The sequence below is a fragment of the Heloderma suspectum genome, chromosome 1 (genome assembly GCF_057233095.1).
Source record: "Heloderma suspectum isolate Gila_16-S chromosome 1, 16-S_ref, whole genome shotgun sequence".
NCBI lineage: Eukaryota > Metazoa > Chordata > Lepidosauria > Squamata > Helodermatidae > Heloderma > Heloderma suspectum.
In genome coordinates this window covers 295,142,019-295,157,728 of record NC_139458.1, presented here as the reverse complement: position 1 = coordinate 295,157,728, position 15,710 = coordinate 295,142,019, and the positions used below count along the sequence as shown (strand labels likewise).

The following is a 15,710-nucleotide window of genomic DNA, read 5'->3' as shown; positions in this document are numbered from 1 at the left end:
GGACTTCACCAGGCGGTCGACACCGAAATCAGATTGACTACATCCTTTGTAGCCAAAGGTGGCGGACATCTATGCAGTCGGTAAAAACAAGACCTGGAGCTGATTGTAGTTCAGATCACAAACTTCTTATTGCACAATTCAGAATCAGACTAAAGAGAATAGGGAAGATACACAGATCAGTTAGATATGAGCTCACTAATATTCCTCATGAATATGCAGTGGAGGTGAAGAATAGATTTAAGGGACTAGATTTAGTAGATAGGGTCCCGGAAGAACTATGGATAGAAGTTCGCAACATTATTCAGGAGGTGGCAACAAAAAACATCCCAAAGAAAAAGAAAACCAAGAAGGCAAGATGGCTGTCTGCTGAGACACTGGAAGCAACCCAAGAAAGAAGGAAAGCAAAAGGCAACAGTGATAGGGGGAGATATGCCCAATTAAATGCAAAATTCCAGAGGTTAGCCAGAAGAGATAAGGAATTATTTTTAAACAATCAATGCACAGAAGTGGAAGAAGGTAATAGAATAGGAAGGACAAGAGACCTTTTCCAGAAAATTAGAAACATCGGAGGTAAATTCCAGGCAAAACTGGGTATGATCAAAAACAAAGATGGCAAGGACCTAACAGAAGCAGAAGAGATCTAGCAAAGGTGGCAAGAATATACAGAAGATCTGTATAGGAAGGATAATAATATCGGGGATAGATTTGACAGTGTGGTCAGTGAGCTAGAGCCAGACATCCTGAAAAGTGAGGTTGAATGGGCCTTAAGAAGCATTGCTAATAACAAGGCAGCAGGAGATGACGGTATCCCAGCTGAACTGTTTAAAATCTTGCAAGATTATGCTGTTAAGGTGATGCATGCTATATGCCAGCAAATTTGGAAAACACAAGAATGGCCAACAGATTGGAAAAAATCAACCTATATCCCCATACCAAAAAAGGGAAGCACCAAAGAATGTTCAAACTATCGAACAGTGGCACTTCTTTCACATGCCAGTAAGGTAATGCTCAAGATCTTGCAAGGTAGACTCCAGCAATTCATGGAATGAGAATTGCCAGATGTACAAGCTGGGTTTCGAAAAGGCAGAGGAACGAGAGACCAAATTGCCAATATCCGCTGGATAATGGAGAAAGCCAGGGAGTTTCAGAAAAACATCTATTTCTGTTTTATTGACTATTCTAAAGCCTTTGACTGTGTGGATCATAACAAATTGTGGCAAGTTCTTGGTGGTATGGGGATACCAAGTCATCTTGTCTGCCTCTTGAGGAATCTGTATATCGACCAAGTAGCAACGGTAAGAACAGACCACGGAACAACGGACTGGTTTAAGATTGGGAAAGGAGTATGGCAGGGTTGTATACTATCACCCTACCTATTCAACCTGTACGCAGAACACATCATGCGACGTGCTGGGCTTGATGAAGCCAAGGCTGGAGTTAAAATCGCTGGAAGAAACATTAACAATCTCAGATATGCAGATGATACCATTTTGATGGCTGAAAGCGAGGAGGAGCTGAGGAACCTCATGATGAAGGTGAAAGAAGAAAGTGCAAAAGCTGGGTTGCAGTTAAACCTCAAAAAAACCAAGATTATGGCAACCAGCTTGATTGATAACCGGCAAACAGAGGGAGAAAACATGGAGGCAGTGACAGATTTTGTCTTTCTAGGCGCAAAGATTACTGCAGACGCTGACTGCAGCCAGGAAATCAGAAGATGTTTACTTCTTGGGAGGAGAGCAATGACAAATCTTGATAAAATAGTGAAGAGCAGAGACATCACACTGACAACAAAGGTCTGCATAGTTAAAGCAATGGTATTCCCCGTAGTAACCTATGGCTGCGAGAGCTGGACCATAAGGAAGGCTGAGCGAAGGATGCTTTTGAATTGTGGTGCTGGAGGAAAATTCTGAGAGTGCCTTGGACTGCAAGAAGATCAAACCAGTCCATACTCCAGGAAATAAAGCCAGACTGCTCACTTGAGGGAATGATATTAAAGGCCAAACTGAAGTACTTTGGCCACATCATGAGAAGACAGGATACCCTGGAGAAGATGCCGATGCTAGGGAAAGTGGAAGGCAAAAGGAAGAGGGGCCGACCAAGGGCAAGGTGGATGGATGATATTCTGGAGGTGATGGGCTTGACCTTGAGGGAGCTGGGGGTGGCGACGGCTGACAGGAAGCTCTGGTGTGGGCTGGTCCATGAAGTCACGAAGAGTCGGAGCGACTGACCGAATAAACAACAACAAATGTCAATTACCAGCAAGATGACTGGTTTTCCTTGCTGCCTCTTGCAGAATTTGCTTATAACAATGCCTGCCATGCTTCCACCCGCCAAACTCCATTTTTTGCCAATTTTGGTTACCACCTGAAGGCTTTCCCATCCACCCTAACTCTCTTTTCGGTGCCAGTGGCCCATGAGTTTTTAGAGGAGTTGTGAGCGATACACCACCCCTTACGGGACTCCCTCGAACAAGCCAAGACAGCCTACAAGGCCTCTGTGGACCAGCAGCGCTAGCCGGGTCTGTCTCTGCAACTGGGGGCCTGGGTTTGGTTGTCCACCCAATACCTCCCCTCTCACTCACCCGCAAAGAAGCTCACGCCTCGTCGCACTGGGCCTTTCCAGATTATGGCCCAGATTAACCCTGTTGCTTTTCGCCTGGCTCTCCCCCCATCCATGAAGACCCATCCTGTTTTTTATCAGTCCTTGCTATCCCCCCTGGTTTATGGTGACCCTCATTGCTCAGCCGGATCCCCCTCGCCACCAGTGCTGGTGGAGGGGGAGGAGGTATTTGAGGTCATGTAGATTCTGGACTCCCGCCTTTCTTGCGGCCGCCTGCAATATCTGGTGGACTGGAAGGGGTCCAGGCCAGATGAGCGATCCTGGGAACCCGCGGAAAATGTGCATGTTCCGTTGCTGCTGAGGCGCTTCCACCAGCTGTACCCCCACAAACCCAGGGCCCCAGGGGAGGAGCACGAGGGGGGGCCTCATGGGAATGGGGATGATGTCAGGGTGGAAACTGAGACCATAGAGCCCCAAAGCAGTTCTGATTCTGAGGAGGAACAGCAATCCGTGGGAGAGGAGCTCGCTCATCTCTCCCAAACACAGCAGCTGGCAGAGATTCCTCCTGCCAGCATTCCTGGGATAGATAGTGATCCTGGCAGTGAGAGAGTGCTGGAGGGGGGCTTGCTGGATGTTCGGCGCCGACGCAAGGAACGATGACAGATGGAGGGCGCGGAAAGGAGGTGTAGCGCTTGTTTGGTGCACAAGCAACGGTCGCGTCCCGAGGACCCAAGGGAAAGAGGGAGGATCTCTCCCTAGCCCATAAGTTCAGGGTCTTCTCATGGTTTTCCTTCAAATGGGGACCAACTGCCTTACCTGGAGCTTAGGCCACTCTGCTATCTTTCCCCAGTGCTGTTCCTTGCTTTGTCACTAGTTATTAGTATTCTGAAAGAGTCATAAAGGAATAAAGGAATAAAGTCTCGGAAAGGATTCCTCGTCGTCTGTGTCCTGAGTTGGCTATTGGTGGGGACTGCAAGAGGCAGCTAGGGTGCTCCTGACAGAGGAGCAGCAGAGCCAGAATGCTCTGGGGATTGGCAGTGGACCCCCTGCAGGGGGTGTGGGGCTTGGCAGGTGCCCAGCGATGCCTACCTCTGACACTGGCCTTGGCTGCTACTAGCATCAGAGTACCAGCCTGGTAATGGAGCCGGACATGGGGTTGTGAACTGGGAGGTAGAAGGAGGATGGATTTCAGTTGAATTGGAAATAAGACAAGCTATTTACTCTCTCTCTCTCTCTCTCTCTCTCTCTCTGTGTGTGTGTGTGTGTGTGTGTGTGTATTTTGGGAGAATAACTTGGCTTACTCCTAAGCCAATCTGATTCAAGCTGGGGTGGGAAACTTAATACAGATCATCAAGTTAAAAAGCAAAGGACCAGGAGACCAAGAAGGAATATTAAACAACAACAACAACAACACACAGTCCATTTGCTTTAAAACAGCAAGATTGCACTATTAACGATACATATTTTCCATTTAAGAAACACGAAGAAAGGAGCACTCCTCAGCCTCCTTGCCACTGTGGTGGAAATCCCTTCCTATTCCTGCAGTCCTTGAGAAAGAGACTCTCACCATTCATACAGGCATCAACCTTCCCATTATTATTATTATTATTATTATTATTATTATTATTATTAATTTACATTTCTATACCACCCCATAGCCAAAGCTGTCTGGGTGGTTTACAAAAGTTAAATATCACATGATATGAAATACTTGGAAATATGAAATAAGAAAATATCAAATTCTACAACCTGTAAGCCAAAGAGCAGTGATTTTCTATTGTGTTTCCATTAAAATCACCAGATGTGAGCACACAGGGAAAAAAGATATATGTCTGAGCATTCTTAACAGTGTCTGAAGTACATCAACTGGCAAATATGAAGTGCTATAATACTTTAGATTAGCTTGTTCTTCAAACAAAGAATTTATAAGGTTCACATATCTGAAGCACACTGTTCACCAAAACAGAAGAAGAATTCAAATAAAACAAACTAGATTTATTTATTTATTTTGCCGTGAATCTAAAACAAATTCCATCTCATTTGCAATATTTATAAATTGAGCTGTCAATTTGCTTTTGCTATGCAAATATTGTTTACTTTTTGTCTCTGCTGCTCTATAGTTCTCTGTATCATCACACACTAAACTTTTAAAATTAGCCTTTGAAGCTTTGGAACAAATGCTAAACATGTTTTCCATGCTAGAAGCCCCAACACTTTTGGCTGTTAATTTTTGTTGCTAATGTGGATTTTTTTGAAGTGCAGTTGAAAGTTCTTTCTGTAAATCAAACATCAAAACTGTAACGTATATTTTTGCATCTTTGATCAAATACTTGATTATACAAATAAAAGCAATGATCTGTCAAGTAAATTCAGTTTAGCAGCCATCTGTATGATTGCAGGCACTTATTATCAACATTTCAAATATAGTCATTCACCAGCAGAAAATGTGTGTGTGGGGGGGTCTTTTTAGGGAGTTTTATATTTCTCTTTTTACAGTGCAATCCTATGAACATCTACTCAGAAGTAAGTCCCACTGTGTTCAATGGGACATATTCCCAGGAAATTATGTTTACGATTGCGCTTTACACTTTTAAATGCAGGTTAGGCTACAACTTGCACAAACAAAATAAGCAGAGTAATAAAATGTCATGCTTTCTAGATTAACTTTCTAATGTGCTCCAGCAAATGTTTATATTTTTTCCCCAGGGAATGGAGGTTTTGCTATTAAACCATCTCTAGCTTGCAGAATATAAAATGTTTAGGCAGCCACTAAACTTTGCACATGAGCCGTTGTACATGTTAATGTTGTCCCAAAGGCGCCAATGTGAGCATTAAGTCACATGATCATATCCAGTGTGGCAACTGCTATGTGCGCCCATCAAATGCTACAAGCAAAGGTAGTTGTCGTGTGACTGACTGCAGATCGTGCTATCAGAGCTCTGTGCAATCCAAGGTCAACATTATACATAACATTACAAGTGGGACTTATTGTGCTGTAACAGTGATGTGCAAATCCCTGCAGAATTCTATGTGCACAACCAGAATTCACATGATAGTCTTTGCTTGGGTACTGATAAGTGTGCACACTGGTTATCACAATGCAAGTTGCCATGTAACTTAGCTCTGCTCAAAGAGAGGTCCACATGCATTGAGACATCCTTAGTTACTTCAACCTCAAGAAAAGCTATGGGCTTGCATACACAGAGCTGCCCCCAGCACATAAATGAATGGCAACCCACTGCCAACATGGCAGCATAGCTAGTGTGTATTCAAAGTCCTGGAGCTTTGGGCAGAGATTAAAATGGGTTCAATCTAAATTTATTTATTTATTTATTTATTTCATTTCTATACCGCCCAATAGCCGAAGCTCTCTGGGCGGTTCACAAAAATTAAAACCAAACAACACACAATAAAACAATTTAAAATATATAGAACATTAAAACCACAATATAACAATACAACCACAATAAAACCTAGCAGCAGTGCAAGAGTTTAAAATACAGATTTAAAACAGCAAAGATAAAAATTTAGAAAGCTAAAATGCTAAAATGCCTGGGAAAATAAAAAGGTCTTCACCTGGCGCCGAAAGGAATACAATGTAGTCGCCAGGCGAACCTCACTAGGGAGCTCATTACAGAGCCGGGGTGCCACAGCAGAAAAAGCCCTCCTCCTAGTAGCCACCTGCCTCACTTCCTTTGGCAGGGGCTCATGGAGAAGGGCCGCTGATGATGATCTTAAGGTCTGGGCAGGCACATATGGGAGGAGGCGATCCTTCAGGTAACCTGGCCCCAAGCCGTTAAGGGCTTTGAATGTTAACACCAGCACTTTGAATCGGGCCCGGAAATGGACTGGCAGCCAGTGCAGCTGCAAAAGTACTGGTGTAATATGAGCTCGCAGGCCAGTCCCTGTTAACAATCTTGCTGCCCTATTTTGGACCAGCTGAAGTTTCCGGACCGTTTTCAAAGGCAGCCCCATGTATAACGCATTGCAGTAATCCAGACGAGAAGTTATCAGAGCATGGATAACTGTAGCTAGGCTATCTCTGTCCAGATAAGGGCGTAGTTGGTATACCAGCCTAAGCTGATAAAAAGTGCTCCGTGCCACTGAGTTCACCTGTGCCTCAAGTGACAGTTCTGGATCCAAGAGCACCCCCAAACTACAAACCTGATCCTTTAGGAGGAGTGCAACCCCCTCCAGAACAGGTTGAATATCACCTAGCTGGGCAGACGAACCACCCACTAACAGTACCTCTGTCTTGTCTGGATTGAGTTTCAGTTTATTGGCCCTCATCCAGTCCATTACCGTGCCCAGGCACTGATTCAGAACAGCCACTGCCTCACCTGGTTTTGATGAGAAAGAGAGGTAGAGCTGGGTGTCATCTGCATATTGATGGCACCTCAGCCCACACCTCCGGATAACCTCCCCCAGCGGTTTCATGTAGATGTTAAACAGCATGGGGGATAAAATGGAGCCCTGTGGAACTCCATGGCATAATTGCCATGGCACAGAGCAATAATCCCCCAGCACCACCTTCTGGAATCGGCCATCCAAGTAGGAGCGGAACCACTGTAGTGCAGTGCCTCCAACTCCTAACCCAGACAACCTATCCAGAAGGATACCATGGTCGATGGTATCGAAAGCTGCTGAGAGGTCCAGGAGAATCAACAGGGTCGCACTCCCCCTGTCCCTCTCCTGGCAGAGGTCATCCCACAGGGCGAAAAAGGCAGTTTCCATTCCAAAACCAGGCCTGAAGCCCGATTGAAATGGATCTAGATAATCCGTTTCATTCAAGAGTGCCTGGAGCTGTCCTACAACCACCCGCTCAAGCACCTTGCCCAGGAAGGGGATGCTGGCCACTGGCCTATAATTGTTTACATCCTCTGGGTCCAGGTTAGGCTTTTTCAGGAGTGGTCTAATTACTGCCTCTTTTAAAGTGGCAGGCACCATTCCCTCTCTCAAGGAGGAATTTACAACCTCCTGGACCCAGCCAGACAACCCCTCCTTGTTTGATTTAATAAGCCATGAAGGGCAAGGGTCAAGCACACAAGTGGTCGATCGGACTTGGCCAAGCACCTTGTCCGCATCCTCAGGCCTCAGTAACTGAAACTCATCCAATAAAACTGGACCAGTCGGTGCTCTGAATGCCTCTACCAATGGAACTGCATTAATGGTGGTGTCCAATTCATGACGAATCTGAGCGACTTTATCCTCAAAATGCCATGCAAACTTGTTACAGTGTGCTACCGAGGGTTCCACAGTCTCTCTCCCTGGCCCAGAATGTAACAGGCCGTGAATCACTCAGAAAAGCTCCGCTGGACGACACTGAGAAGATGCAATGCTGGTGGAAAAGAACTGTCTCTTTGCCACCCTCACCGCCACAGAGTAGGCTCGATAGTGGGCTCTTACCTGTGTTCGGTCAGACTCAGCATGAGTTTTCCTCCACCTGCGTTCTAGCCATCTCCCCTCTTGCTTCATTGCTGTCAGCTCAGGTGTATACCAAGGAGCTGGCCGGGCTCTGCTCAGAGGGAGAGGGCGCTTGGGCGTGATCATGTCAACCACCCGAGTCATCTCTGCATTCCACAGAGCGACCTGGGCTTCGACAGGAGCACCAGCCATACCAGCAGGAAAATCCCCCAGAGCCCTCTGGAATCCATCGGAATCTATTAATCTCCGGGGGCGGACCATTTTAATAGGTCCCCCACCCTTGCAGAGGGGAAAGGCCACCAGGTGTCTAAACCTCAGCAGGAAGTGATCTGACCATGACAAAAGGACAGATGTTAATTCCTCCACTTTCAGATCACCATCCTCTTGCCCAGTCAAGAAAACCAGATCAAGCGTGTGTCCTTTTATATGTGTTGGGCCGATGACATGTTGGGACAGCCCCATGGTTGTCATGGCAGCCATGAAGTCCTGAGCCACCCTGGATACAGCGGCCTCGGCATGGAAGTTGAGATCCCCCAGGACCATCATCCTGGGGGCCCTCAACACCAAGTCCGAGACCACCTCTGTCAGCTCAGGCAGGGAATCTGATGGGCAGCGGGGTGGGCAGTACACCAACAGAATCCCTAATCTGTCCCGGGTACCCAACACAAGGTACAAACACTCAAGATCTGCACTCGAATGAGCAGGAAGCCTGGAGAGGGAGATTGAATTCCTATAGACCACGGCAACCCCCCCTCCCCGACCCTCAAGTCGGTGTTGGTGCTGCACCGAGTACCCAGGAGGGCACACCTGGGAGAGAGTGACCCCTCCCAGTTCCCCCACCCAGGTCTCAGTAATACATGCCAGGTCAGCCTCCTCATTCACAATCAAATCATGGATGAGGGAGATTTTATTTTGGGCCGACCTGGCATTCAGCAGCAGCACCACCAGACCCGAGGGCAGACTGGTAAGGCTGCCAGGAACCATCAGGTTGGGGGAAGAACCAGAAGAGGGGACAGCTGTAAGGTGTCTAGCCCCTCTTCTCCTCAGCTGACCTGTTAATCCCCCAACGCCATACCTCCCCCTGCCCGTGACCACAGTTATGGTGGCACCTCCCCCACCCCCTGAGTTGCCCAATAGTCCTCCCAGGCACATATTAAAACGTTAGAATATAAAATGCACAACAGTTTAAAAGAATATAAAAGATAAAAGAGATAAAAGAGAACAGCAGCTAAGAAGCCTTAACTGGGCTTGATTTGTGTTAAAAGCATAAAAATATAAGAAGCGCCCTGCTGGATCAGACCAAGGGTCTATCTAGTTCAGCATTCTGTTCACACAGTGGCCAACCTGCTGTCTGTGGGAAACCCACAAGTAGGACATGAGTGCCATACCACCCATCCAGGTTCCCCAGCAACGGGTGTACATAGGCATACTGCCTCTGATGCTGGAGGTAGCATATAACCACCAGGATTAGTACCACTGATAGCCCTATTCCTCCATAAAACCAACATGGACCGAGAATACAGTCAAGCATTATTTTTGTGTTCGCCTAACACAAAATAGGGTCCGTTGTGTTCATGTCCACCTATTTTGTGTTCATGGTTTATCTTTCTTTGGAATGTGCACTGTATTCTTAGGGCCAGTTCATGCACTTTATCAGCTTCTGCATGGAGAAGCTTGATGCGTACAGCTGTATGGCGGAACAGAAGTAATATCTGAGCAGGCATGGCCATATTGACAGTGATTCACATGAGTCTGAAAAATGTGCTGCGATGCTCCACCCAAATTGCTACCAGAAAGCAATACTTATTTAAGGTGGTAGTAACATTTCCTGTTACTTCTTCCATTTGGCTACAACGGCCTTCCCCAACCTGGTGCCCTCCAAATGTGTTGGCTTGCAAACCCATCACCCCCAGACAGTATGGGAATATGCCGACCTGGCTGGGGATGATGAGAGTTGCAGTCCAACATGCCTGGAGGACACCAGGTTGGGAAAGGGTGGGCTATAACAATGGGGTTCCATGGAGGACTTTAATAAAGTACTAATTAACTAGCCCACAGAAATTCCATTAACTAGGTCAGCCTCCCCCAACCTGGTGCACTTCAGATGTTTTGACTAGAGTTCCCATAATCCCTGATCATTGGTCTTGCTGGCTGGGGCTGATGAGAGTTGTAGCCCAAGAAGATTTGCAGGGCGCCAGTCTGGGGAAGGCTGAACTTGGTAGCACAAAGTAGTTGTGAGAATACGCAGTTGATATCTAACATTTTGTTATGGCGGGTTTTCCAAACTTTCAGTTTTTATAGGCCCTTTTGATCAATACCAGTGTGAAAACCAGGATTTTATCTGCATTCCTACGTGGAGGAGCTACAATTAGACATTCAGGTACACTTTTCGGCTTGGGGACTAAACCAAATGTTGAAACAAGAAGCAAAGAAAAATGGGCAAGATATCTTTGTTCAATAAATCATGGTTGTTATAAAACTGAATTTTTTTGTGTTTACCTCTGTAGGATGCATGCTTGCCAATTCCTCTTTGACTCTGACTGAACTGCAGGATTCTATTTATGGAGAACTAATGAAGGCAGGAAGAACTGAAAAATCCAGTCAGCATTCCAGGATGTAGAAACACAGCTGCAAAGATATTCCAGAAAAAGTTGGGGCTGCACCCTTTTAATCTATGTCTCATTGCCATCTCTTTGGGCCATATTCTCACATTTCTAAAGGCACACGGTGGCACACTGGCAGGCAATTTCTATAGCTGATACATGTCTCCATCTAGCCATCTATGGGTCTTATCTCAGGTACATCCTCTGCAATATGGTGCCATTTTTCTTCAATATGGTACAGGAATATGATGGTTGCTCATAGATTTTGCTATTGACTCAGGAAAAACTATGCAGCATCACAGCCAGAGAGAACCCAGTAAGTCCCCTGACTACACTGCATGCATGTGGAGGAAGGACAGAAGGAAGGAAGGAAGGAAGGAAGGAAGGAAGGAAGGAAGGAAGGACAAAATAGTAACTGCACAGAGTTCTCCCCATCACCCAGTTCCTTTTCAACAAGATGTAAAGTCTCTTGTTGCCTTTTGCTGTTTCCTTCCACAATGAAGTAACAGATGTGAGGCACAAATGAAATGTCAGACATAAATCTTACATACTGTAATTCTCACATGACTTTCTCATGTAACTTTAGACATGAGTGTTACTCTTGCATGCCAGTTATCATGAATAATTTACATTAGATACAGAATGCATAGAAGTGCTTTGTTCCAATAAAATCAATTTACTCAGTCACATTCATTTTTCATTGCCTGACACTGTGAGCAGCCATTTTTCAGTTCTGGAAGGAGCCATCATAAAATGACTGTTTATACAAAAAGTAGCAATGGGGGTTCAAAGAAAGTAAATTCACAAATATTCACTTTTAGTACTGACAGCATTTTGAAAAGAGAGGGATTAGCTAAAGAATGAAGTGGAAATCAAACATTAAAAGGATTTCCAGTTTTGAAATTAAAAGACTGGCCCATGGGCAGGGCCTTGGTGGGTCCAGGAGGAGCCCATTGGGTTTCTGGCTGCTCTATGGAAGGGTGATACACAAATATAAGAACTGTCTATCACTGAAACAATGGATGGCAGGGGGAGGCAGACAAGGGATGGCATTTCTAGCAAATAACTCAAAATAAAAATTTAAAACTTCATGTCATTTTTTAAAAAAATGATGGATTGGCACTCCTAAATATCAGTTGCAAATGACTCACAATGGATTATAGTGTTTTTGACCCCTGTGACTTTGAATTTCTTTTACATTCATGCCTTCTAGAAACATTTACGATCAAACATGCCAGAAGAAACAAGCTGTCTTTTTGGAACGCACAAACTGGATCTGCAGATCAGAGTTTCCCCCAGTCACTTCATGCATTCTTTGTAGTTAAAAACAAATAATTTCGGGGTGTACACTTTTCTTAAACAATCACCTCCAGGCAAATCCCAGCCATGAAAACATCCACCCCAGAAGGCTTCAGAAGCTGGGAGGCTTAAAAGGGCTAGTGAGGAAGTGTTGCAGCCAGCCATAGCTTGCTGCAGTAGAAATCTGTACTTGGACTAATTCATAAAGTAAAGAAAGCAGTATTGTCCTAAATAAATAAGCTGTGCAATTGAATCTTAATTGCTCCATGCACTATGCAGTCACCTTAGACGAGACATTTTGCTTTGCTTTGTTAATATAAGTGAGTGATTCAATGGCGGTTTGCACTACTGTAGTCCCATTAAAGCCACCCACAATGTATTAAAGGAATGTATTATATTAAGACAAGAGGATATCTCCAGTGTAAGGGTGTTTTTTTTTAATTGGCCACCTAATTATAATAAAGCTTATTGAATATGATTTCTTTCTGCTTTTCAAACCACCCCTTTCTTCAAAATTAATATCCACGGGTAATTAAAATCTAGATTGGCAATTCCTTCATCGTGAATAGGTCATATGAGCATTCCACAATGGACCCAAATCACAGCTGAGGATATCAATGCAAACTTTCCAAAAGTGAGTTGAACCATGATGTGACTAATGTATAACATCTGTAGTTATGTCAAGTGAGTGAGCTGCTTTTCACTCATAACATTATGTATATGTTTCTAAAAGCATTGAGAACATGTTAACAGCTCACATATTCTTAGAGCTTTTCTACACAAGGCATTTATTGTGCACTTGTCATTCCATACTCATGGTTGTTTATGGGTTCTTTAGATGATGACTCCAGTTTCACTTCCATTTTTAAACAGTACTTGCTGCGGGGGGGGGGTAAGAGCAGGGGGAAATGCAGTATTATTCGTGAAAGCAAAAGCAAATGCTTGTCCACTTGTGTAATTGCACTATACCACAGTGCCATCTAGAGCTCATGCAGCAGAATAGCCAGAAAGGAAATGCTCTTCATGTAGTGCTTGGATCTCAGTTCTGTAATGAAATCCAAAGTAGATACAGCGGATTAACAGTCTCATGTAGAAAAGCTCTTAGTAAAGTTGCACATTAAATTAATACATATTTGTAGCAAGGGTTTCCTAATAAAAGGATATAGAAGGGGTTAGGTGGATGGAACAGTTAATTGTTGTGCCTGGACATTATCAGATCTCATATTTACGTTGGGAGATGGTATGAGCTCACATGAGTATTCAATGCAATATGCAGCACCACCATTGTAGTACTAGTGTCTCTCAAAGATGTATGGCTCCCCATATTAGTAAAGTGGGTGGAGAGGAAGTATGCAGATGGGCATAGAAAGAGCAGGCGTTCTTGTACACTGGGGAGGGGGGTCCTAAGGTACACAGGGAAATCAGGTTTTTTAACCCCCTTCCCAAATAAAACGGCATTCCCCATTCCACCAAATAGTTAATACCCAGCTGAAGGAACAGGCTTACAGTGGTCATCCCAGAGCCAGAGCGAGCAATTCCTTAATATGCCAGCTTCTAATAATAGGCAGTGACAAATGCTGAAGAGAGATTTATCCAGTATTATATCCATGTCATAGGGCTTCATCACACAAGGCTAAAAATCCTGCAATTTACCCGGGGTTCTGCTTCCGGAATCTTTGTGGGATTGGATCAGGTCCTTTCCACGTGGCTTTTTTTTTTTTTAAGCTAAACTTCTTGATAAGGTCTATATGTTTCATTACAAAGCCACTAGGTGGCACTGGTTTTTTTTTTAAAAAATCAATAAAGTAGGGGTGTACGAAAACCCGCTTACCTGGCTTCGCTGGGGTCCGTAGGTGGGGGGAAGCGATCCATTCCTCCCCCCGGAATCCTCGACGGGGAGGGGGAGGCGATCTGTTCCTCCCCCCTGGAATCCTGTCTGGCCAGCTCTGCTCCGCAGCCAGTCTGCGGAGCTGCTGGCCGGGCCAACCCGCAGCGGGGCCTGCAGCCGCTGCCGGGCTGATGCGGACACAAATGGCGTCCTGTGTAGGCTATGTATATATTTACGTAGGGGACGCCATTTGCATCCCTGCTTTAGCCATGATAGGCTACGTAAATATATACATAGCCTATCACAGGCCAGCGTAGGGACGCAAATGGCGGCCACTATGACGGCCACCATTTGCGGCCGCAGCAGCCTGGCAGCAGCCGGAGTCGCTGCTTCATCTGCCGCCAGAGCTGCCACCGCAAACGCCACCAGGTAGGTCCGTCCTGGGGGGAATCTGTGGGATGGCAGGGTGGGGGAGGCCATTCCGCCATGGACTCCGGGGGGCCAGATTCTAAAGAATCCCACCTCACTGCAGTCCGTGGCGGAATTCTCCGCCATCCCTACAATAAAACAGTATACTCTCATTTAAACAGTCTACTCTCATTTACATTGACTCCATGGTGGGAGGAAGGAAAATCCCTAGGAATGTACGAAAGTCACTTATCTTTTTGAAGGGTGACATTCACAGTGGGAGGGAGGCATGCCATCCCTCCCTCCGAAATTCTCTCTGGCCAGCTCCGCTCTGCGGAGATTCCGCAGAGCCGCCAGCCGGGGCCGCCCGCAGCCGGACATCCGGCCGCTGGGCAGCCTGCAGGGATGCAAATGGCATCTGCTGTAGCCGCCGCCATTTGCGTTCCCTTTTTTTTTTTGCCATTTTAGCCATCATAAATATTTACGTAGCCTAAATATTTACGTAGGCTAAAACGACAAAAAAAAGGGAACACAAATGGCAGCCGCTGTAGCCACCGCCATTTGCGTCCGCTGTTTTGTTTTTTTTGCCATGATAGGCTACGTAAATACTTATGTAGCCTATAACGGCTTCTACAGGGATGCAAATGGCGTCCCTGAGTTAGCCATGATAGGCTACATAATTATTTACGTAGCCTATCACAGCTATCATGAGGAAGTGAATGGCCCCCGCAGATGCGGCCGCTATTCGCAAGTTAGCGCGGACAGCAGCAGGTAAGTGCTCCATTTCGCGCGCCTTTTGTGGGGTGGGGGGTGGGGGGCTTCGTTCCGCCATGGATTTCGGAAATCCATGGCAGAATTCTCTGACATCCCTAAAAATCCCAGACTTTCCTCATCATGAAAAACAACGCAATAGAGCTCACAAAAAGCGGGAGGTTCCCGGGAGGAGGGCTGCATCGTGTACAGGACCCGCAAACTTCTGTGAATAAGCAATCTCCATAGCAGGATAAAAGCCCCATGTGAAGGAGCCCATATACTGAAATAGCATTTATGGTACAGGAGATACTTTATTACCCAATGGTTATTTGGGCTTATTCAGTAGATGGGGGACAACAGAGGAAAGGGACGAAAACGGAGGAAGAGGTGCACAGGGAAGAATTGTGCAGGGAAAAAAGTCTAGTTTGGGTCAAATAGCTGAGCAATCAGCTCCATTTGACTCCCCTTCTCCCATAACTCCTCTGTTTGGCTCTGCTATTGCTTCCAGCTGATCCATTATAAGAATGGATGCCTGCTTGTTTTCCTTTTCCCGCCTCAACCTTTCCCCACCCCCATTTGTGTCACTTCTTTTAGACTGTAAGCCTGCAGGCAGGGACTGTCTTGCCTTTGTTGGTCTTATGTAAGCTGCTCTAGGAGCCTTTCAGGCAGAAGAGCTGGGTAAAAATGCTGTAAATAAATAAATAAATAAATAAATAAATAAATAAATAAGAGCATTGCCCCAAATTCTTGACTTGGCTACCCATTTATGTCCCTATTGTTACCCCATACTTGTTCCACAGTTAGCTGTAACTGACAGTGTGTATCTCTTTTGTAGT

At 45.5% G+C, this 15,710-nt stretch overlaps 2 protein-coding genes across 3 annotated transcripts in view; one reads left to right on the top strand and one right to left on the bottom strand.

Annotated features, from left to right (window-relative positions):
• ADGRB3 (adhesion G protein-coupled receptor B3) overlaps positions 1–15,710 on the bottom strand; it is a 703,006-nt gene that overhangs the window by 513,195 nt on the left and 174,101 nt on the right. Inside the window, exon 10 of one of the 2 annotated variants that reach the window (XM_084826875.1) lies at positions 11,041–11,062. The exons of the other annotated variant lie outside the window; for it this stretch is intronic. Coding sequence (XP_084683001.1) covers positions 11,041–11,062 — 22 coding nt within the window. The remainder of the gene's footprint in view (positions 1–11,040; positions 11,063–15,710) is intronic. 2 annotated transcript variants of the gene reach the window in all.
• Positions 14,841–15,710, top strand: part of LOC146359238 (uncharacterized) — a 37,522-nt gene continuing 36,652 nt past the window's right edge. The window contains exon 1 of the mRNA XM_084829612.1: positions 14,841–14,892. Within this exon, the coding sequence (XP_084685738.1) occupies positions 14,841–14,892 (52 nt within the window). The remainder of the gene's footprint in view (positions 14,893–15,710) is intronic.